Source organism: Dermacentor andersoni, chromosome 4, assembly GCF_023375885.2.
Source record: "Dermacentor andersoni chromosome 4, qqDerAnde1_hic_scaffold, whole genome shotgun sequence".
Taxonomy (NCBI): Eukaryota; Metazoa; Arthropoda; class Arachnida; order Ixodida; family Ixodidae; genus Dermacentor; species Dermacentor andersoni.
The window spans coordinates 1,172,397-1,196,762 of NC_092817.1; the positions used below are offsets into that span (position 1 = coordinate 1,172,397).

Below are 24,366 nucleotides of genomic sequence, written 5' to 3' on the forward strand. Positions count from 1 at the left end.
ACTTTTTAAAGACTAGAACATTAACTTTGTCGCTCATTGAAACCTTACTTTCCTGATTTGCGTGAGCCCTTCACACTATCGGCATGCTTCACCGCAAATACACACATAAGTTCCGGTGATAACAATGGTCGAACAGGCTGGTGCAAATGTTTCCACAAGGGAGCTTGCCTTCATCAGGGCAACTGCTTTCCTTGGCAGTTTTCATATATGCGAGTCTCCCCACTACCAACGGGGGAGAATTAGCTGGTAAGACCTTTGCCAAGCGACGTACAGACAAGTGTTTGGTAGTGGTTGGTAGAGATGCAAGAGTCTAAAAAGCGTTGTGAAATTCAGCTTCATAAGGTTAGCTTCACCGCAGTACAAATATGTTAAGCGGTTAGACATATAGAATGTTTTGCAGTGAAGCATAGCAAGGGTGCCTGGCCTTTGATGCAAAGCAGCTTCTCAAGAGGCGTGCTGATATCACGGCTAGTTATGCAGTTCCACGCATGCGTGTGAGTACCCCACGTTCGGTGGTCTTCCAGTGACATACAAAATGACATTGATTGACTGTGTTGTAAAGTGGTGACGGCACTACTGGGGCAAAAGCATCGTATCGCTTTCGAAAACTGTGCTCGGCTAAAAAGAATACCTTGACTTGCATACAACCATATTAGTTGGACAGAAAACAACGAAATTACGTAGCTTTTATTGAAGAAATCAACAGTTCAGAAAAAATGACCCATGTAAAGATTGGCCTAGGAGGTGGACGAAACAACAGTTCAAAGCATCACAGATAGGTCCAAAACAGCTTTGAAGGCGTACCACTTCACTTATTAGGCGCCTCGGCGCGCGTAGTGTGACAGGAGGGGGCGGGCGCATGTGTGCATCAATAAGGAACACATACTATTATGAATATGCCCCGTGACAATGACCCCTTTTCAAATTTTGCACACTGCAATACTGTTTGGTATGCTTCACCGCGTCTACTGCGGCAAAGCTGGCTTTAGGAAGCCAATTTATTGAGGTAGGTCCGCTTATCATGCTTGCCAACGTTTGACCACACTTACTGCACTAATTTCTTCTGTTCTTTTTAATTTACTTATCATAGTGACCCTGCATCATGCAACAGCAGGCTGATGTCGCGGCTTATTCGTTTTAGCTGCATCAGGAAAGCGTGTACGCAACAGGCATGGCGGCACTGGCTGTTAGGAAACTTGAAGAGATGCTCTTCCGTGCAGGGATGCCATTTGTCTTGTCAAAAAGAATGCAACCGATTATTAAATGAGCTGCAGCAAAGCTGTAGAAAAGCAGTGGAAAAGGTGTGCTAAGACCATCTCGCTCGACTTAGAAAAAATCACGATATAACACGATCTGATGGAACAGCTCGCCACGCCAGTGTTTTCTTAGGTCCTCATTCTTTCACGCATCCTTCCCTGAACCATACTGAATGGTTCTGTGCACGCACTGACGATCCTGACAGGCAATACTTGGATGCCACTAACATGGCACCCTGCAATGAAGTTTGGCTGTACATGTCGCGCCACCTAGCAGCAGCAGTGAGAACTCGCGAGTAGGCATTCGCCACCATTTGACCATTGCCCGTACGCGCTCAGGCCTGCCTGAAAGCCTCCTTTTTTAATTTTGCAATGGATTCACCAAGGCCCCTCCGCAGCTCCTCCGTGAGAAGTGTGAACAAAAAGAACAAGTGCAGATACTGCTGTGTTAAGGATTGTCACAACTGTGAAGGGGATGTCGGCATCCAACTGTACCGCTTCCCTTCAAAACCGTGGGAAGCAACCCGGCTGCTGAAGTGGATTGTCGCGGTTCATGTTACTCTTGTGAATTTCTGTTAAACAATCTAAAACGCAAATGCAAAAAGGAAAAATATGAAAAAGAAGCAGCAGGCAGTATCCGCAAAAATGCACAATAAAGCAAAAACTGCATAAAGGTGCGTGAACTAATTCCCGCTGTTGTAAATGCGTTTAGATAGTTGTTTAGCTGATCTCGCTCCAAAACGTGTCAAATCTAGCTTCGTAAGCGCTCCATGCTGCAGCTTTGTTCGCACTGTGCTTTTAAAGCGAAAGCTTTACTAACCGCATTGTGTCGAGTTTTGCCGTCGCCAGCAACTTGACCTTCACTTGACCGCAGCTGCGCGGTAGCCTTGGCAACACATAATGTGAGTTGCCGTACCGCGCTCTGCCGCTGCTGCTGGCTTGGCGCATGCGCTCTGCGCAGGTGGGTCGCCACCTGAACAACTCGCCACGTGCCTGGCTAAGAGGGGCGCTGCACTCGCCTAGTCAGTGCGAGCTTGGCCATGGATGAGGGCGAGGCCAAGCTGTCTTCTCTGAGCGTTGCGCAGAAGCGAGAGGCTTTGAGCCATCATGGCCAAGCGATGTCTGATCACTCCACGGATATCGCCCGGCGAGCTGCTTTACTGGAGAGGGTCCGGAATGCAACAGGCATCGCACCATCAAGATCAATGTAGCGACTGTGTTCGCGCCCTGCCCGTTTGTGCTTCGACACTGCGTATGTTTGCGGTGTCTGTTTCCATGTCTAGCACTTGCGCTTTCCCTGTGGCACAACAGGCATCGCACTGTCGAACGATACGTGTTTACCCAAGCCTAATCACAGTCACGTCTAGCAACTGACCTAGGCACAGCCGTCAAACTTCGCTAATAGTATAATAATTATAGGTTAATCAAAGGTTAACCAAGTATAACCAAGACTTAACCAGGCTAAACCAAGGTTTTGCTTTGCATATCCAGGGTTAGCTGAGCTAAGCCACAGCCAATTTTTGTCATGCATTAATAAGCCAATGTGCAGTTTGTTCCTGCGCCAAGATCAAGACACTACTGCTGGAACTGGGCTCATTCATGCTGATGTTTTCTCGTGCTTAGAACAACAGAACTAAGGTTGGAGTACACCGCAGGACATGTCGAGTATTAGCAAATTAGCATTTTTCTCGTGCACACTAGCGCACATTTGTTCAGTCTTCACATTGTTTAGTCTTAGCTGATTGCTCTCTATTATGTTTCGGCGGTGATTACGTCTCACATTCGAGCCTGAACGACAATACATGTACCAGAATACGCTCGAGGCACTTTGTCAACGGAGAAAAAAGCACTTACCTGCCAATTTTCCAAAACCTCTAGAATTGCGAGGTGCAAGGCACGTTCCAAGTAATGAAGCTACAAATGACAGTTGAAAAACATCTACGACCATATTTGCTCACTTAAGCGACATAAAATAACGATTCGTTAACTTACTTTGAGTTCGACGTAGTAAGCATGTTTGCTCTGTTGTGACAAACACTTCGCGACCTGCGGTGGTTGCTTAGTGGCAATGGTGCTGGGCTGCTAAGCATGAGGTCGCAGGATCAAATCCCAGCCACGGCAGCCACATTTCGATTGTGGCAAAATGCGAAGGCACCTGTGTACCTATATTTAAGTGCACGATAAAGAACTCTAGGCAGTCCAAATTATTTTGGAGTCCCCCACTACAGTGTGCTTCATAATCAGATACTGGTTCTGGCACATAAAACCCTACAATTTGATTTAAGCACTTCGCTGTGATGTCTGTGCTGTTTAGTTCTTTGACACAATATACATGGTTGTTGTCATAAACTTGACGTCCTTTCTCAAACGTCGGTGGTCCAAAATGGGCCTTGATGTCTTTGATTGCCTTAAAACCCCAATTTAGAAGGAATCCAGGGAAAACATGGGGAAGTTGGGAGATGGAACTTCAAGGCAATGAGCAAAACGAGAACAAGGTAAAAGTGGGAGCCAACATTTCGACAAGTGGAGTTGTTGACACGTTTCAAACGAGTGCCGCAAAAGCATGCCTTCATAGCAGTGGCCGCCTCGGTGCTTTGCGGAACTGACATGATGGCGCTGACAGCTGAGCGGATCACTGTGCCACCTGACCATTGAAGGTAGCCTACATCCTCAGGCTGGCTGCAATTTGATGCAGCCATGAGGCATAATATGCGTGCAAGATACCCGACAGTAATGCATCAAGCAGCTGACAGCCCCAAGCTTTTATTACACGCATATATAGTGTAAATATGAATTACTCATGCTGTAAGTGGGCACGGAATACGGATCGCTTCACTGTGGGACCAGTCCCAAAAGACAGACATCATGCAAATGGACGGATGTCACATCATGGGTTATAGCGGACATGACCTCATTGGTGACGTAGATGTTCCAGGTCCCCTTTGTCTGCTGTGACCTGGTCGTATCAGTCACGGCACACATTCCTTCTTCTACAAACTGATACCATACATTCTATCAAGAATTTACTCTAGCAGTAAATTAATCGTTTACTAGACCACCCAAAAACTGCTTATTTTCCCGCGGACAGAAAAGTGTTTAAAAATATACTGAATGCTAATTGTATGCAATATAGGGATGCACACAAACCTGTCCAAGCTTACTGCACAAAGACATGCATATTTTTGATTTGCAACCCAGGCTATGCTAATCTCAATTACATACCTGTCTAACTACGAATGTTAAAATTTGTAAAATTCCGCGGACATGACACCAGAAAAAGCACGAGAGGGGGAATAGCACACACTTCTTTAGTTGGCTTTGAACGCATGCTTATTCAGGGACACATACATAAGTTATTAACAAGATTTTTTTTGTTTCGATGCAGCACAAAAGCAGCAACAAACTTAGCACAGCCAAATTCTGACAAGTAAAACATTGTTTTTAGCGTGACAATAACTATGCTGTTGCCATTTTTGTCTGCTTCAGGAACTTGTCTACATAAGTTTGACAGAAGCAAGTACTCTATTTTCACCTTTTGATCATCAAAAGACCCAATGCAAGGTTCAAAGACTGACTGGCAAGGAGCATTTTCGATAAAACATAATGTAACATTATTACCATCGCAGACCGAGCCACAATTCATAAACATTACTAAATATTCTGGAGAGCTGGCACGTGTGCATTTAGAAGGAGTACGGGGCTAATGCACATGAAGTTATACCATGGTCGATCCAAATAGCTTGCGAAGCTTCGGGCAAAAAGCAGTTCAGAACAAATTTCACCAACATCAGCAAGGGTGGTTATGGGAGGAGCTGCGACTGAAGCGTGACTATGTGAGGAGGAAACAAACACTGGGAAAGAAAAAAACATTTTAAATCAGAACGAGACACAGTTCGATTCATTCAACGAAAATAATATGCCTAATAAATTTTATATACACATGTCAAGAAAAGACAAATCTGTTTTACTTTATTATTATCAATAAATAGGCTTTTTTCAGCACCCACCAAAGAAGGGGGCGATGATGCCGCTAGCAACTTGCAATGCAATGCAGCTGTTGAAGTGTGCAGAAAGGAGCACTCGTAAAGTTTGCCTATTACAATAAGCCCCCCCTAACACGTTGCATTGTTTTACTTGTTGACGTTTGTTTAAAATTGATGGCGTGGGTAGTTTCATTGTTCTTAAGCTTGTTCAGTAAAAATAGCGAGTTATAACGGCCAGATAATTGTTTACTTTAGCTATTTTCGTGCAGCTGCGCTGGCCGACAGGCTTGGCGTCAGACGATGGGACCAGCACTCTATACCCAAAGCTTTCGTCAGCCTCCAAAGAAAGTATGCTCTGTGCAGGGGTGTGATTTTGACAACCGTATGGCTGACCTTCTGCTGCATCGCTTTCAGCGCAGAAAGCTCGAAACGTCCATCAAGTGGAATGGTGGGCTTTGAATATACAGTCATTACTTTTTATTCTGCCGCAAGTGTTCCCTCGTCACACAGATGGCGCTAAGCCCCATGAAACGCCGAAGAACTGCCATGTTTTGAACGAATGGGCTTCTACGGAAGCTTCGCTGCCAGGTATATTTATCTTGGTGATACTCTTAATGCCACATCAATCTTGTGGCTAAAAGAATAGCTATGCGAGCTGAATGAACTGCAAACGGCATAAAATATGTAATGTCCATAGGAAATATGCTATTTCAGATATATTCAGAAATTAAAGGCATTACATTTCGATTTTTATATGCTTCCTATTGATTATTCTGACACTTCTTAGTCCATACCAGACTCAGCACAGCTTCTTGTGCTTCTTGAAAGTTGCCCACACTGTCTTCATTTCACTGGGTGATAGCTCAGCCCTGTTGTACGGACGATTGACGCCATCAGGGCAGCCATAGCTGCACGACCAGTTCCGGGGTTCATGAATGCGCTTCGGTGAAAGCGCAGCCAACCAGATGCCCATGGACACGTCTTCGCCCTGGTAGCTGTACAAGTAGTCCTTATTCCTGGCGAGCCAGAGGACTATGTCTCTCGACAGAGCATACGCAGCTCCACATGCGAAGGCAGGGTACACAGGCGCACTGCAAGGCAAAGTACTAACTAAAACATTATTCAGAGGCAAGGCAGGATTACAATCAAATACACTAACTGGCTGGTTAATGCACCTTTCTAACCTAAAGTTTAATTAATGCATTTTATTTGAACCGCTGCGTAGATGAGACCTACGACAACTGCTTACAGAAGCCATGTAAATATTCGAAATGACAATGCGATAATGTCATTATTTAACCTAAAATATGGCACAGTGCACAATTAACATTGCTGCATGGCTTACACCATGCTTTACAGCATCACCACTGGCATGTGAAACAGTTCAGAGAGGGCATACATGGCATAATTTTTTGTGTGGCTCACAGTGGCATTGAAGTTGTACTTGAGTGCCAGTGGTTTCGTGTTGCTGCTTGGACATTCACCAGCCATGCAGGTTCTCTCGCAGACAATTTTCTGTGGGAATGAATGGAAAGCTACATGTGTGGTTTTAGTGTGCTGGAACAGATACTGAATCGGTGCAACTTCCACATTTTGCGTTCGCCCAAATGCGGACGAGAAAAGCAGAGAAAGACTGGGCTGCAATCCACGTTGTGAAGGTGGTTGGCCAGCAAAGCCGTGGTATCACCTGATCCGATAGACCAATGTGACGTAGCCTTGAATGCTGTTGTTCCCTTTGTCGCTCATTGTATTTGTACTGCTCTTCAGGCATCCCAACTGTGCATGGCTTGCGTTGGGCAGGGACCACTGCATCCTGTCTAGCCTGAGCACGATGCCATTGTGCATATTGACGTTGCTGTTTCCATCGCCGCTCATTGTATTCACGCTGCTCTTCAAGAGTCGCAATTATGCGTGGCCTTTCCACAGCAGTATCACAACACAAGTGAAAGTGCAGTGATGCCACACTCTGCTTCGTATCCTGCAGTGGCCTCTCCCAAGGAACTGCGGCTTATGCAACTGTAATCTTTACCAAGAAATGCATGCGGCAAATGCTAAATGCTTTGTATCGTTCGAATGGGCCTTATCATCTATCATGTGGCTTTGACGCTTGTTTCCTGCTTTTATTTATTGAAATGAATACTGGGGTGTGTCTTGCATGTGTAATTTCAATGGAGATAGGCACTTTTCACTTTAATTAGTGAAATGGTTTTCTGTTGAGAAAAAAATCCCAGGATCCAAGTCATACACAGCTTCGCTGTGAAACAAGTCAAATTCAACACTCAGTGGTGATTACTTTGCTGTTGGAGATAAAGTGTTCGTTTTCTCTTCCCCAGCTCAAACTAACATGGATGAAAGTCTGGGACTGGAGCACACTTTCTTGTCAGTGTTTTGCCTCTTCTTCATTGCCATAGAAAGTTGTCCATAAGTACAGATCAGATTTATTACTTTGCTTTATTCAACATTTAAAGTATGTACTTGGTGTATATGTTTGCTCAAAAGCATAAAGAAATGTCACTACCAGCCCTCCCCCGCAGGTTATCTGTAAATCTAATATGTACTGTGCACAAGGAGAGAAGCATATGCTTTTGCAAAACCCGTGGCTTCTAACCATACAGATACTCCTGGATATATGTCCCAAGCCCTAAGGCTTCAGCCACGCAGAGCCAAGCTTACCTGTATGTGCTTTCACCCCACTTCCCATAGCGAATGACTGGCCAGTTCTCCCTGAATGTGCTCCACCAAATTTTTCGGTGCTTCCCCTGTGGCACACTGTTTCGTAGACCTTCCAGGTCGACAAGAGAGTCGTCATCAGCCTTGACAAGGAAGTCGAACTCCATTGAGTGCTGCAGCAGGAAGTCAAAGAAATGCAGCAGCTTGTGTGGCAGATTACGGTACACATCTGTGATGGGCATCAGGGCAATGTCTCGATACCTGCAACCAAAGAGACACCACTTAATTATTGGGACACCTAGGTCCATTGTGTCATCTTAAGATACATTTCCAAGCAAAGCCAAATTTTGATAGGCCTAATAAGATTCTTGTTATGTGCAGTTTACTGTTCCACAGTTACTGCAAAAATTGATTACATTTAGGTGGATGACTGCTATAAATGACACAGCTAACTTTCTTTGATTTGACTCAGGTGGGGCATTCAGAACTATCACCAAGTATTTAAAATAACACTACTGCACCAGTACTATTGAGATTATGTTAGTGAGCTGAGAATGACAAAAAGCAAGGGATGACATCAAAAGGACATGCCCCTTAATCATTGCATAAAGTGTTCCCTTAAAAAAGCATGAACTTAACGTGGTTGAATTTAATGATATTTATTACCTAGTGTCAATCTAATGGAAGTTAATAGTGTTCTATGGAGACTGCACTGTATTATTTCACTTTTGGATATGGCAATTTCAGTTAAATGAAAATAGTACACACAATTCATTACTCAGTGTCAGTCTAATGGAGGTTAATATTGTTATGATAAAATCAAACGAGACACAGACCTCAAAAGATGTAGTTAATATTGTATACTTATTATTCTTATGTGGTAAATGCACTGTATTTCACTATCAGATGTTATTCGGCACAATCTGAACTAAATGTAAAACGGGGTACTACAAGTAAACATTTACCCGGAAAAACTTGTTTCAAAAGTTAGCGATCGGGGCATGTTAAATGAAAAGGAACATTTATGACCAGACCTGATTTCAGTATAGTTAATTTGTATTGTTGTAGTGCTGGCCGAGGTTGCCCATGACACTCCATGGAGGGAAAGTTGTTATTTATGAGGAAGCTTTAGAAAGGTTTGGTTATCTTCGCCAATTCATTTCTCCATCTAAAGGTGCTAAGCTGTTGTTATATCAGTCTGCCCAATTCTAGAATATGCTTATGTGGCTTGGAACCCTCATAAGGGCCTTGAAATGAATATGCTAAAAGACTTACAAGGAAAAGCTTAATTTCATTTTCAGTAGGTACGACCACGACTTTTCACCAACCTGTGCTTTCCACTCCTGCAAATTTAAATTGCTTTCTTGTCACTGTTATGGCAATTAACTTTAGAAGAGTTCATCTACTTGTTGTCATGACCTTAATACCACAACTTTATATCCTCACACAAACATCTTGAAATGAAGTTTTTTTCTCCCTCACTCTGTTGACATGTGAAACTCATTACCTGGAACTTTTTACCTGTGAACAAGGCCCCTGTGTGGGAGCCAGAACATCATTTTCTATTAAATCTATACTTTGGTAGGCATAGTACCCCGGGTTTTTGCTACTCTTCACGAAGTTTCATTCCAACCAGATGGTTTTCCATCAAACCTTAAAGTTCATTCGAAAACTATTGAAAAAGTGTTCGATATTTGATTTGCTTTTGGCACTATTCAATTTGTGTATACGATTCGGCTTCAAACATTACTATTTGCAAATCCCTATCTGTTTGTACTTGAGCTATATTGTTTCATATGTTGCAGTCATAAACATTTTTTTAATTTGTTTTCAAGCACAGTAACTTTCCCAACATCTGCTTCCCTTCACAGTACGGCTATGACCCAATAGGTCAAAATTAATAAATTTAAATGTAATAACAGTGCTAACAATGCCATTTTCTCTTTGCGTGGTTCATCATAGTGTGGGATTAAAATGCCGAGGTGCCCAAGAATGGCATATAGGCACTGTAAGAGTCACATTATTGTGCAATCAGGGGTGTTCTTGCAGGGTTAGAACCTGTTAGAGAACCTAGGTAGTGACCACTACATACTCAAGACGCAAGTAACTTCGGACAGGCTAAGGCGTCAGCTGGGATCGGCAAAAATTACGGACTGGAGCACTTTTCGAGAGGCATGCGATAGGAATCTCGCCGAGGACGGGATCCAATCGATAGAAGAGTGGGGGAAAATTCTCATTGAAAAACAGCGCAAGTACACCAAAGAAATCGCGCGAACGACGCAGACGCCCGAGGTAGACGCCAGACTGCTCAAGCTGTGGGAAGCTAGACACGGGCTCACCAAGAGGTGGAAGAAACAAAAATACAACAGGAAGCTAAAGCAGATCGCAGAAGTCACAGCGAAAGCAGAGGAGTACGCGGCGCAATTGGCAAGGCAAAATTGGCAGCAATTCAGCGACTCCCTCAACGGAACTTTGAACACAGCGAGGACGTGGCATATCCTCAAGGCTCTCATAGATCCGACCAAGACCAAGACAGAAAACAACAAAACCATCTACCGGTTCATCCACCATTTCGAGGGACCAGACTCGGAACTCCTGGAGAAGGTACGCGTTAAATGTTTGGGGACACAAACCCAGCAGCTTACGCAGAGTGCTACCGAGGAAGAGAAAACGTTAACCTGGACAGACCCATCACGCGAGAAGAGGTCTACGCAGCGATTCGAAACACAACCAGAAACACGGCCGCGGGTGCAGACAAGATAAATAACGCACTCATCCGCAACCTCAGTGAAGAGTTAGTCGCAGAATTAACCGACTTTCTCAACAAACACTGGGAAGCTGACACCGTCCCCGAGGAGTGGAAGCATGCGGAGTTAGTGATGATTCCTAAACCGGGCAAGAAACTGCAAATTGAGGACCTCAGACCGATCACGCTCACATCGTGCCTGGGAAAACTGTATGAACGAGTGGTGACGCTGAGACTACAACAGTACATGGAGGACAACGAACTGTATCCCCACAACATGTTTGGATTCAGAGCAAAATTATCGACCCAAGACGTACTGCTTCAAATCAAAGATGAAGTACTCGGGAACGTCCCCAGGAGCGGGGAGAATATAATAATGGCATTGGATATCAAGGGGGCTTTTGACAATGTAAGCCACGAAGCTATCGTCACGGGCATGAACGACCTGAACTGCGGGAGGAGAGTCTATGGCTACGTCAAAGCCTTCCTTTCAAACAGAACGGCAACGATTGGCCTCGGAGGGCTCCGATCAGAGAAGTTCCTTACTCCAAACAAAGGGACGCCTCAAGGGTCGGTCATCTCCCCCACTCTTTTCAACATAGCAATGATTGGCTTGGCAAAACAGTTAAAAGAAATCGATGGCATACACCATGCCATGTATGCCGATGACATCACCATCTGGGTTAACACAGGCTCGCTCAGACAGAAAGAAGTTACAAGAGGCAGCCACCTGCGTAGAGCACTACGTCAGAGCAAGAGGGCTGGCCTGCTCCACTGAGAAGTCCGAGCTCCTGAGAGTTTGGAGAGGAAAGCAAAACCGCACAGTCCCCACCAGCGACGAGTTAAAGCTCAACGTCTACCTCGAGGGGAAGCCGATACCGGAAAAGACGCTCATCAGAATCCTGGGGATGTGGATACAGTCAAACCAACGCTGCACCCACACCCTCGCCCTACTCAAGGCATCCACCCTACAAGTGGCCCGCATGATCACACGCATCTCACACAGACGCCACGGCATGCGAGAGGACACACTCAAGCTGGTCAGAAGCTTGGTCGTCAGCCGAGTGGCATACAGCCTCCTATACTACAATCCCATCAAGAGTGAGGTACAACAGGCAGACACGATTCTACGCAAAGCCTACAAAACCGCACTCCACCTTCCCCACAACACCTCAACCAAAAAGCTCCTAGCCTTAGGACTACACAAGACCTTCGACGAATTGAAAGAGGCGCAACTAGTCTCCCAACAATGCAGACTACAGCAGACCCCATCTGGCAGGGAGCTCCTGAAGAAACTAGGCTGCGCCGATCAACTTCAAGAGATACAGAGGACCGAAACAATTCCGGACGAGTATCGCAACACACTAAAAGTAGCACCCATACCCCGGAACATGGATCCCAACCTACACAAAGCACGCAGAGAAGCGAGGGCTGAATACCTACAAAAGACACTAGCACCCCAAGAAACGACGGTATATGTGGACGCAGCCACATACGCCAGAGCAGCGGGGCAGAGCACCAGCAACAATGATTGATTCGAACCTACGCGAGATCACCAGCGCATCACTACAAGGCTGTACGATAGTCGAGGCTGAAGAAGCGGCCATGCTCTAGCGGCAGCGGAGGGATATCGTTCTAAACGGTCTCTAACAATCCTTACAGACTCGCAAACAGCGTGCCGCAACTACCTACGTGGCAGAATAGGGCACAAAGCGCTCCGCATACTCCGCTCTGGAGACCAACCACGACAAACAAAAGAAGAACCAATTAGGCATACGATAGTATGGATGCAAGGACACACGGGAGTGGCAGGGAACCAAGAGGCGGACAGGATAGCTCGAGGGTACACTTATTACCGAGCATCCAATGTAGGCGACCTCGAGGAGACCGAACCTGTACCCCAAGACTATTCGGCAAAACTAAATTACTACAAGGACTGCAGAAAGCGGTATCCACCACCGCACAACTCCCTTAGCAGAGAGGACTCTGTCGCGTGGAGGCAGCTACAAACGGGCTCTTACCCGAACCTAAACGTACTCAGCAAAATTTATCCCACACAATACAATGACAAATGCCCCTGGTGCCACGAAACACCCACGCTGTATCACATAACGTGGGCATGCCAGAAGATAGACGTGGTACCCGTTATACCAAACCCAAGTGCGGAGCAATGGGAGGGAGTGCTCTCCAGCGATCGCCAGGTCGACCAAGAAGGTCTGATTCGGCGAGCACAACTGGCAGCAGCATCCAGCGGAGCCCTGGACTAAGGGCAACCGACCGTTGTGCTGGAAGATGGACGATTCCATCTGAAGACCGCAGAAGACCAGCGAATCTAGAGCTGATAAAGTTTTTCAATCACTCACACTCTTGCAGGGTAATGGCTGCAGTGGTGCATTGAGTATGAAGACAAGTTTTCAGATTCTGGTAGGTAGAGATACAGGCAAAAACATTTATGTCAAAATACAGTCAACAAGGAGTTCATGGTATCCTGTGGCGACAGCTCTGCTGTGTAAATTTGGATACGTGCTGAACTCAGGTGCATTCTATGCCCAATATTCTATTGCCACCATGGCATGACGCGAGGCAGCCACTGTGGCACCGGATGGGGTTAAGCGAGTGCATGGCCACAACTGGTAACCAGATCAGTTCTTGCAATCCTGGTAATTGTGCAATCATACTGAAACATGACAGCATTACAGTCCAAATCAGCACTTCATGCACTCCGTGCATTTAGCAAGTCAATGCAATTGGTGTTAATCACCTAAACCTTCAATAAAGGGAAAGTGAGACAGCCACCCGAACGTAGCTAAGTGCTACAAAGGAAACCCATACGGGTTCCTCGAAAGAAAAGCTTCGCAGTTAAAGAATAATTCGTCCTGGTCTGGGACTCAAACCCGGGACCACCGCCTTTCTGGGGCAGCCGCTCTACCATCTGAGCTAACCAGGCGGCTAGCAGATGGCAGGCGAAGTCGAATTTGTCAACAACTGGGAAGCAAAGGCAAGAGTTTGACGTAATAGTTCTGCAGAAACCTGCAAGGTGAAGAGAAGTAATTAATAAAGGGATAATAAGACATCCACCCAAATGTTGCTAAGTGCTACAAAGGAAACTCACACAGGTTCCTCGAAAGAAAAGCTTCGCAGTTGAAGAAAAATTCGTCCTGGACCGGGACTCGAACCCGGGACCACCGCCTTTCCGGAATAGCTGCTCTACCATCTGAGCTAACCAGGCGGATAGCAGATGGCAGGTGAAGTCGAGTTGTTGTGAAGAATATGTGTCCCACATTCTGCATTGTCGCTAGCTTGCCCGCATCAACACGAAAGCACGGCAACAGGACCGCAAGCAGCATTACGACGCCTCTCACCACGTCGTGTGCTTCCGCCCTGGCGAGGAAGTACTACTCTGGACACCAGTTCGTGCTCCTGGCTTGTGTGACAAGTTTCAGCTTCGGTTCATCGGCCCCTACAAAGTCTTGGAGCAGACCTCTCCGGTTAACTATCGCGTGGCACCAGTTATTGTCCCAAATGACCGCCGCTGCCGCGCTGCTGAGGTTGTCCATGTTTCCCGTATGAAGCCTTTCACGAGGCGTTCGCCGCCCCTTTGAATTGCGGCCAGGATGGCCGCTCTCGCGCGAGGGGACATTAGTGTGGGCATTTATAAGCTACACTTTGTCATCTGTACATGATCATCATCATGTGGGGTTCATATGGCGTTCTTCTTCATCATCGCTTGTGGGGCTCGCTCTTGTGTGGTCCGTGCTTTGGGCGTGGTCGGTTCGCCGCATCTCCGACGCGTAATAAACGTCGGGATAACTGCTGCATCACAATAGATATATGTTATGAGATAGCACTTTGAAATGCGCAATCTGAATTTTTCTACTATCCATCGGTCAAGCTGGTGCAGGTCAAAACCAGTATGCACCATGTAGCACAGCCAGACTGAGCACAAGCACATACTCCAGCCCAGCCATGCACAGTTGCATGTAGTTGTGTCTGGCCTTAAAGATTGTAACTGTGCACCAGTGCAATCTTGAAAGCCATACTGATGCATAGTGTAGATACCGTTGGCACTGCGGGGTACCAAGAAATTTATAAAAAGTTTTGCCAAAGTGAAATTGTGTTGCAGTTGGCCTTTAAGGCAAAGTTCTCTGCCATCCAATGTTTCATTAGCTCCTAGGTAATCCCACTCCTGTACATTGAAGCTCATCTGTCCTATTTTTCATGGTCACCCACTTCTTGTCTCTTCGGGTCATTAGTTTTCATTTAGTTGTTAATGAATAGTGCACGTGGTGGGGGCATTAGGAATCACGATGAGCTGCACTCGACAACAGTCCTTCAGAGTACAGCAGAAGCTGTCGCAAGAAGATGGGGGACAGAGTCACTGGCTCGAGATACGATGTGCAAGAGACGTGAATGCATCCGTGAACGAAGACTGTTTTTACAAAGATTTGCGCGTTGTTGTGTGCAGTTAATTTCACAGGTTAAATGGGCAGAGTTTTTCCCCCGTGCTGTTGTACTAATTGGGGGTGCAGGGTATCTTGGAAAAATACAGGATCAGATAATTAGTTAAATTTGTGTTTGCTACATTGAGATTTCATAGTATGTTTTAACCAAGGAGGATTAAATTAAATTTCTGGAGTGGAGACAATGTCTCAAGGTGAAGCCGGCTGCCACCATCTTACTAGAGGAATTCAATAAAGTTAGCCTATGGCGGAAAACAGATGGCATTTTCTTCTCACATGCAGCAACTTCAACATGGGTTTTATGATAAAACTTGAATGCCTTGGGAACATGCATGGGGGATCATGATGTCACTACTCACCAATGGCAATATTTTAGCATGAAATGCATGGATGACATGACATCAATGACAAGTATTTCACGACATGTCGTGTGTCATGACATAAATGGTAAGAATGACATGGTTCTGTCAGGGTCATTTCTTTCACGCGATATATATCTGGATATGAATGACATGACATGCGTGCATGGCCCGACATGAATGACATAAATGCCATCACTTGAATGGATTGTGTGTCATGCCATGACATAACATTGAGCTGACATGCATGACCAAGCCATTCAATTTCATTTTCTGCATGCATGTCTCGCCACACATATCCTGATACACATCCAGTTAAAGAAATGACCATGATGCCATCACCTCATGTCATTCAAGACAATCATGTCATTGACTTGCATATCTTGCCATTCATGTGATGCATGTCATTTCATGCATGTCATGGATATCCTAATATATGATGTGTTAGAAAATAGAACTGATATGAATGACTTATCATAATCATCATCAGCCTGGTTACGCTCACTTCAGGGCAAAGGCCTCTCCCATACTTCTCCAACTACCCTGGTCATGTACTAATTGTGGCCATGTTGTCCCTGCAAACTTCTTAATCTCATCCGCCCACCTAACTTTCTGCCGCCCCCTGCTACGCTTCCCTTCCCTTGGAATCCAGTCCGTAACCCTTAATGACCATCGGTTATCTTCCCTCCTCATTACATGTCCTGCCCATGCCCATTTCTTTTTCTTGATTTCAACTAAGATGTCATTAACTCGCGTTTGTCCCCTCACCCAATCTGCTGTTTTCTTATCCCTTAACGTTACACCCACCATTCTTCTTTCCATAGCTCAATGAATGACTATCATGTCATAAATGAGATGACTACAATTGATTGGTTGACATGACATGCATGTCATATCATGAGAAGCCAACAAACAAAGACACGAAGGAAAACATAGGGGAAATTACTTGTACTTACTAATTGAATTAAAGATATGATACATTAATGGCAGTGAAAGTGGATGAAAAAGCAACTTGCCAACAAAAGCAACATGATACGATTATTAAAAAATCGGGTCCCTTGGTTAAACCCCTTTCTTCTCGTTCTTACATAACAAGGGTCTCGAATCTGGCAACACTGATGCCTTCACGTAGCATCTGTGGGTTCATTGACCAGTTGCCTTCACCAAGAAAGACCATGTACTCGTGACGCCTGCGGCAGAAAGGATGTTCCACATCTGCTGCCAAGGTTTGTGAGTGGTGGTGCTGGCTAACACTGCCAAGCTTAGTTCTAATAGTAACACATAAATACCCAAGAAAGTAGATGGGAAAACCATGCCTTGGTAGCTCAATTTATCAGAGCATTGTACGTGTAATGCAAAGATGTGGGATCGTTCCCTACCTGCGGCAAGTTGTTTTTTCATCCACTTTCATTGCCATTAATTTATCATTTCTTTATTTCAATTAGTAAGTACAAGTAATTTCCTCTATGCTTTCCTTGGTGTCTTTGTTTGTTGGCTTCTCATTATATTATTAATAAATAAATCGGGCCCCTCGGTTAAACCCATTTCTTCTTGTTATGACATGCACGTGTGAGATTAATGACATGTCATGCCATGCATGTCATAAAATGATTGGCAGAAACGTCATGGTCTGTATGTCAAACCATGAAATGATTCCCATGGATATCATGACATGCGTGCCATGAATGAGATAAATTCATGACATGGATGCATGCATGACATTACCATGACAAGACCCAGTCAACCAAGTTGTCTATTAACTTGGGCAGATGACTATATGCTCCTGTTTGTGATGCCAGTATGATCATTGCATCGTCACTCCAGCTTTGTAATCTGTCTCGACTCCTATTTTCGTGTGCCATTTGCACTCAAGCCAGGTGGCACACGTTAGAAGATACCGGCATCTTGGTAGCAGACCCGCCGTGGTGGCATAGTGGCTATGGCATTGCACTGCTAAGCACGAGGTCATGGAATCAAATCCCGGCCGCAGCATCCATGTTTTGATGAGGGCGAAATGCAAAAACGCCCGTGTCCTGTACTAAAAAAATCTCCCACTGATGGCACAAAAGTGAAATGTCATTTCCTTTGCCTTCCAATCATACATCAAGAAAAACTCTGCAGCTCCTACAATCTTTTCTCTTTGAATGATGAAGAACCATGGAAGCAATTGCCTTTGTACAACAGCAGGAAGCACAAGTATGCATGGCATCTGTGTAAGCATGCATCTGATTGTGGAAAAAGCAACTGCTTTCTGGACCAGTGGAACTGAACCACTTCACACTAAGTTTTTTCACTTCCTCTTCCCTGTCAACACTTCTCGCGACAGGAGGCGCACGAGCTGCGGCCAGCTCTGTATTTTCCAGATATCAGTGTACAATACCTGGCAGCTTGGAGGAGGCGAGGGCAAGTTGTCTGTGCACTTCAATATCACCTCCACAGTCCCCTGTGAACAAAAGTGTGCATCCAGCAAATTTCTGGAATCTTACTTTTCACAATAGCTCCTAGGAAAAAACTCGCAGCTTATCCTGCTGGTTAGCTGGCATGCACTCGTGACATGCACTGGCTAGCTCTGGCATACACTCATGGTGTACCCTGCACAGGAAGTGAAATGTCTTGAGAATATAGCACTGTTAGTCATTGTAGTGAACACCGTGAGTAGATCTAATAGCCCCTCTTCTTTTCTTCTGCCCATAGTTTACTTTTTCCTGTCCTTCCCCTTTGGCTGCACCCTACATTTAGCAGTTGTTAAGGTGTCAGCTGTGCCGGTGGTTCCTTCCTTTCTTTCAGCAGCTACCGCAGGACTTCATTAAGGCATGGTTGCTGACAAGTGTACTTGAAGAAATGCCAGGAAGGCACGGCAACAACTGGAGTGAGCCAAACATGCAAATTAGGAGAAAGAATCCATCTGCATCTTGCGCGCTTTGTAATGTTTAATGGCCTATTTGACAAATGCTGGAACTGATGTGAAACAGCTTGATATTTTTTGCGCAGATGGCGCCAAAGCCGCCCCCCCCCCCCCCCCCCCAAGAAAAAAGTACGGCTGAGATTTGTTATTCATGGGAAATATTTTGTGTGAAGCACTGCCTAATGAAAGTTGTGAGTGATAGTAATAACACGACACTGTATGGCTCCACTATTCAACAGGATTTGTAGTGGACTAGCATTTACACGAAAACGGCTGTAAATTTGCACAGACCTGACCAGCAGAAAATTTGCTAGATTCATTGCTCTCATATAGATTGCATAATAATAAAGGTGAGACAATTTTCTTTCCACTGAATTGGAGATAAAGGCTTGCCTGATTGGTTATTGAAAATTTCAGTTTCAGCTTGAATGATTACTTCAAGCTGAAATGTCCTACTTCTGAATTACATGACCAAGTGAAACCATAAACTGCCATTTTAAAGTGAATAATAACTCGCACTAATTATCAGAACACAAAAGAACTTCACAAACATGATAAGTAGAATGCAGCCTAGAAAATCACCAAAAATTTATAATTTCTAAGCATTTATTGTTCTGGCCATGTTTATCGGAGTCTACCAAATTTTCTAATTGCTTTACACGCTATATCACTCCATAGGAATGTTGTATGACATTTCATCTAAGGGCATGGCAAACCACATTTTGTTATGTAGAATAGTTTTTGCTGTCACCGCTGAAGTTCAGAGGCTAGTAAAGCAAAAACGCCGCTTCTTGCTCCTAATGTTTTGATTGCCATGAGGCAATGCTGCATGCTAGACAATACTATGAGGTGTCATTCGAAAGCACAGAAAGTACACCTTCAAATGCAATATGGCTCGCATCTGCATAGTGCGTGCAGAAATCAAAGTGCGTCCGGGAACATTGCTTAAAATTTAGGAGGTACATATTAGCATGACATGGAAACAAAAACTTAGTAGGAGGGAGTAGGAAAGAACAGAGCGAGCACTAAACTGTTTATTCGTAGAGCAAATTCACAAGAATACAACAACTGCACATGCTTGCAGCAGTCGCATTACAAAAGTCACAGCATTGTGTCAGACAGTTGGACCTCATTTCCGAACAGTTAAACTGACATATCCATAACGCAGTTCGTGTCTCTTTTCTGAATATGGAAAGCCTCCAACAGTTCTTGTGCCAACATACAATTGCTTAAAATGCGGAGCGCATGTCGCTGCAGTGGAACTGCCACCTCAACAGAGTAAGAGTTGTGGAACTGTGACCAGTCTCCAGCTACTGCAGCATACTTTCAAGGGTAAGTATAAGGCAAGCGCTGGCTTCATTTTTACTGGTAAGAACCTGCAAGCACTGCCACCTCAGAAATTTTTCTAAAAGCCTGGTTTTAACAGTGTTTGGTATTAGAAAAGAAAACAACAAGTTGCATGTATGCTAAGCTAATGAAGACGAGTGCATGGTTTTTGTGAAATATTTCATAAACTGTTGCTTCTTTCTTGGCATATGATCAACTATAGTTGGGTAGAACTTTAGAAGGCAGCGGCATTTGCCCCTCAAAGGCGGATGCACAAAAGCCTCCACCAATGGGTGTGAACTAAAGACCAACGTCATGACCTGGACTCCGCCAACAGAGAACATGGCAGCCTGCGTTTCGAGCTGGGCTGAGTTGCGCCAGCAGGACTATTTCTTTAGTCGTGGAGGCAATCGGCTGCCGTGCTTCGGTCATCTGGGTGGGGCTTGTCCTGCTTTCTTAAGTTGTACCTGACTATGCAAACATGAGGACGACACGAGAAGTTGCCGCAGTGAGAAACAAGAACCAATAACTTTATTTTTCGTGGCTCAGTCCGCTCGTGCTGCCTTGCTGCTCTTTGTCATCATCGGTGCATCGGTGTCACCACAGAACTGTGGTTCCTAGTCTGACAACTGGGTGAACACACTGTATACATGTGACGATGATTTATTGGCACCATCCTTTGAAACGGGGTGACAAATCATCACCTAGCATGCTTGAGTTACTCAGGTATGCTATACACGCCTTTCATTCCATCACTTTTGTATACATCGCTTTAGACTTCTTTCTCTTCCTCAAAACTTCTCTATCTACCTTGTTCCGCTACCTATGCCTGTAATGGATCCGGCCGTCTCAATCTATTCCCTGCTTTTTTCCACCAATACTCTAAAGGTCTCTAGTTTATCTCGACTACTGACCAGTTGATGCTTCCATCCACTTTAAATCTAAGCGCTTCTGGAATGTGTATCTGGCCCTTGCACCAATAAAAACCCCCCATTCATCCCCTTCTCATTACATTAGGATGGGCTGAGTGGTCTCTGGATATTTGCTGCAGCATACACATGCCTCATCTTGTTGCGAATATTTGCTCCAGTATGTTTCCTTCCTTAGGAAACCAGCTTGAGCCTCGAATAACAAGGCATTTCCCTTTGTGTTATCCTGCAGATTTTCCTTTCCGATTTCTTTCTTCTCATTTTTGTAAATATTCAGGGTCTTTTTGTTTCCATTCATTGCATCCAATTCACTGTCCATGTTTCTCTCACTTTCTGATGACTCCTGATAGTCTATTTTTACTTTCAGTTATTTTGTACTTGGTTGCCAACTTTCTTGACCTCTTCCTCCATTCTATGTCTACGCTTTTCAGATAAAGATACTTGGGCACTTCAGCCACCCATTTATTTTGATCCATGTTCCCGATTCTTCAAAACTAAGTTTGCTCTGCGCTTCTCTGACTTCAAACAAGGCACAACCCATGTTGTGGTTTTGCCATGGGTTCCCAAAGCCAACTGGCCTACCGATCATTGATTAACTTCACCCCGACAAGATATTTGATTTTAAGCACAGTATGGCATTTGCAAACATTAGCACTGGAACAATTACTCCTTTCCATACTGCAAGCACTCATACTTATTGTGGCCCCAAAGTGCTCAACGTTTCATTATTGATGAATTCCACGTCCCCTTCATTTTCAGATTATCTTGGTGGGCACTTGAGTAAGTATTTCTTTCGTTTATACATATGCCGAGGTATTTATATTGCTTTCATCTTACTATAACTTTAACTAAAATATTAACAACATTGGAGACAGAGGACATCCTTGCTTTAGTCCTTGGTGAATTTCCATCACTTCATTACATTTTCTACCTTTCCATACAACTTGTACTCTGTTGTTTCTATATATCTCCTTCAGCAGCTTCACGAAATTATACTTTATGCCTTCGTGCTTGAGAACAGCCTATAACAATTCCCTGGCTAGGTTGTCGTAGGCTCCCTCAATATCTAGAAATGCTATCCATAAAGGTCTATCCTGAGCTAGTGAAACATCTATACTGAGCTGTGAAAATTGTTGCAATTAGAATGGGGCTATAAATACCAGCAGGCCAGTCCTTCCAATTATCTCATACTGTGAGGCAATTTGCCTTCTTTCACCAATCACTGTTGGGTTAATTTCTGTAAAAAATCGAAGGCCAGTGATAAACACCAGGTGCACTTCTTTTGTACTCTCTGTTGCAAGTGTGTGCATGGGTGCATGCTGTGTTTGCGTAGTGCTTACTCATGATTTAATGATCTGTGTAGAACCTTACACTTTGTTGTGTGGTGCATCTTAATAAGCATTATGATTTGATGATGCATAAGTGAGGTCCTGCAACTGTCTAGCAGAGCATTCAGCTTTCCTTACTTTCTGTCCTGTGAAAAACCATCTTTGGTGTTTACTGATTCATAGCAGTGCCTTGGCAGCACAGATGGTGTGATAGTGCTATGCTCGTTGACCTGCAGGCTACTTATTAGAATCTTTAATGTCTTTCTAAAAACCAAGGAAGACCTATGATATAGCCATATGCTAACCATTTGACAAATGTGCATTGGTTTTGGAGACACATACCACTACAGCATGTGGCTTTCTTTTTCAATGCATGTAAAGTTAGATGCCTTAGCATCATAAAGCTGACTTAGTGTTTTCCCACCAAGAAGTCGAGCATGATATCACAACTTTCTGGAAATAGCAGAATTTCTGCTGAGCAGCCAGGCCCATGAAATGTAGGTGGCAATAAGGTGCTCCATAAGCCAAACAGGCACGTTTGCCACGGGAAAACATGGACAATAGAAGGAAAATTAACATATTTATGAGATCATAACCTTCAGCTGATCTTCAGCTTCATGTAATTATACATGCAATGCCCTTGATCCTTCACTCACCAATTTTTCACGGTAAAGGTGAGAGTAATGGCAATTTGTTCTCGCTGGGAAAAGAATATTCATTGCATAGAATCTACAGTGGATGCTGCATCACAACTGTTTAAGGCCACCTCGTTACAATCAACAGCACAGAGACTGAGCTTTAGTGTCATGCATAGCTTTCGAGATACCGGATTTTTTAGACACATGCTCACCATGGCAGTGTGAAGAACTTGCGGAGCGGGAACATAGCTGGTACGCAGTATTTACTTCATTCTGATGCACACTTACTTTATGAAGAAATGCACGAAAATGTGACATGCAAGTTACATTTGTATATGAAGCCTAAAGTACAATACTGACAAGCTATAGACATTGGAAAGTACTGTAATCCAAACCAAACCACACTCCACTGCAGCTTCTGCAGCATCTTTGTGCCCGCTCCACACAAGTTCTTCACACTGCCATGGTGAGCAAATGTCTAAAAAATGCGGTATCTCAAAAGCTATAGAAGACATTAAAGCTCAGTCTTTGTGCTGTTGATTGTAACAAGGAGGTCTCAAACAGTCACGATGCAGCATCCACTGTAGATTCTATGCAATGAATACTCTTTTCCCAGCAAGAACAAATTGCCATTACTCTCACCTTTACCGTGAAAAACTGGTGAGTGAAGAATCAAGGGCATTGCATATATAATTGCATGAAGCATGAAAATTAGCTGCAGGTTATAATCTTGTAAATACATTCATTTCCCTTCTATTGTCCATGGAAGCTGCAGTGACGTGTAGGTTGGTTTGGATTACGGAATTTTCCAATGTCTATAGCTTGTCACTATTGTACTTTAGGCTTCATACACAAATGTAACATGCATGTAACATTTTTGTACATGTTTTTGGAAAGGAAGTGTGCATCAGAATCAAGTAAGTATTGTGTACCAGCATATCCTGGACAAGACAAAAATAGAAAGGTGCAAATGAACTGTGGGCAAAGGACACGAAATTTTACCCACAGGTTGAAGCCTTGACAGGGACAACAAGCATTGCGCCAAGCTGATGAGATGCTGGAGCAACTGTTGCAGTGCAGTAGCAATGGTGCCCTGGCATTTACCAGGCGATCCTGAAATGCCTTGCTTATACTGCCTTGATAGGCTGGGATAACAGCTCCGCTCCGTCATTGGGCTTGCCGGAGCTGTCGAGGCTGCACTCAGCTTCAGTGATTTGGCCGTAGCAGGTCTAACGCAGTCTTCAGGCACCGTCCCACAAGCACCTCTGCTGGAGAACATCCCCAGAGGTTGTGTGAGGTTTTTCAGTGAGAGAACAAGACCCCGGCAATCTTACACTCAAACTCCCCGGGCTGCAATTTCTTGAGCTTGTCCTTTATTATTGTCTGTATTACTCTTGGAGCAGTGCAATTCGATGCTGGGTGGTACAGCGAAACCAGTGTGGGACGTACTCTACTGCGAGCCACAATTCCTTGTAGTGTGCACTAGTAAAAGTGTGGCCAATGTCACTTACGTCAGGCAGCCCATGGCAGGCAAAAATTTTTCTTAAACATGCTATGGTCACTTCTGCTGATGGTATGCGCAACAACTCCACCCACTGAGTATGTATACACCAGGGCCAGGAAGGACACACTCTAGAACGGTCTGATTAATGGTTTTTAATGATGCAAGGGCCAGTTCTGGCCAAAGAGTGCCAAATGCACGGTGTAATAATGCATGAATGGTAACAAAGAATGTAATATGGCTGTAAAGGGGCCTAAAATAAGTC

The 24,366-nt window shown here is 44.5% G+C and overlaps 1 protein-coding gene across 3 annotated transcripts in view; it reads right to left on the minus strand.

Annotated features, from left to right (window-relative positions):
* Window positions 1-5,199: 5,199 nt before the first annotated feature.
* The window catches only part of LOC126535892 (UDP-GalNAc:beta-1,3-N-acetylgalactosaminyltransferase 2-like), a 41,394-nt gene continuing 22,227 nt past the window's right edge, over window positions 5,200-24,366 (minus strand). The window contains exons 3-4 of one of the 3 annotated variants that reach the window (XM_055073305.2): window positions 7,913-8,082; window positions 5,200-6,298 (exon numbers count right to left, since the gene is read on the minus strand). In XM_055073305.2, coding sequence (XP_054929280.1) covers window positions 6,039-6,298; window positions 7,913-8,082 — 430 coding nt within the window. In that variant the 3' untranslated portion in view covers window positions 5,200-6,038. Of the gene's footprint in view, window positions 6,331-7,912; window positions 8,171-24,366 lie in introns of all 3 variants that reach the window. The other 2 variants (XM_050182745.3, XM_055073306.2) reach the window with 2 other exon arrangements.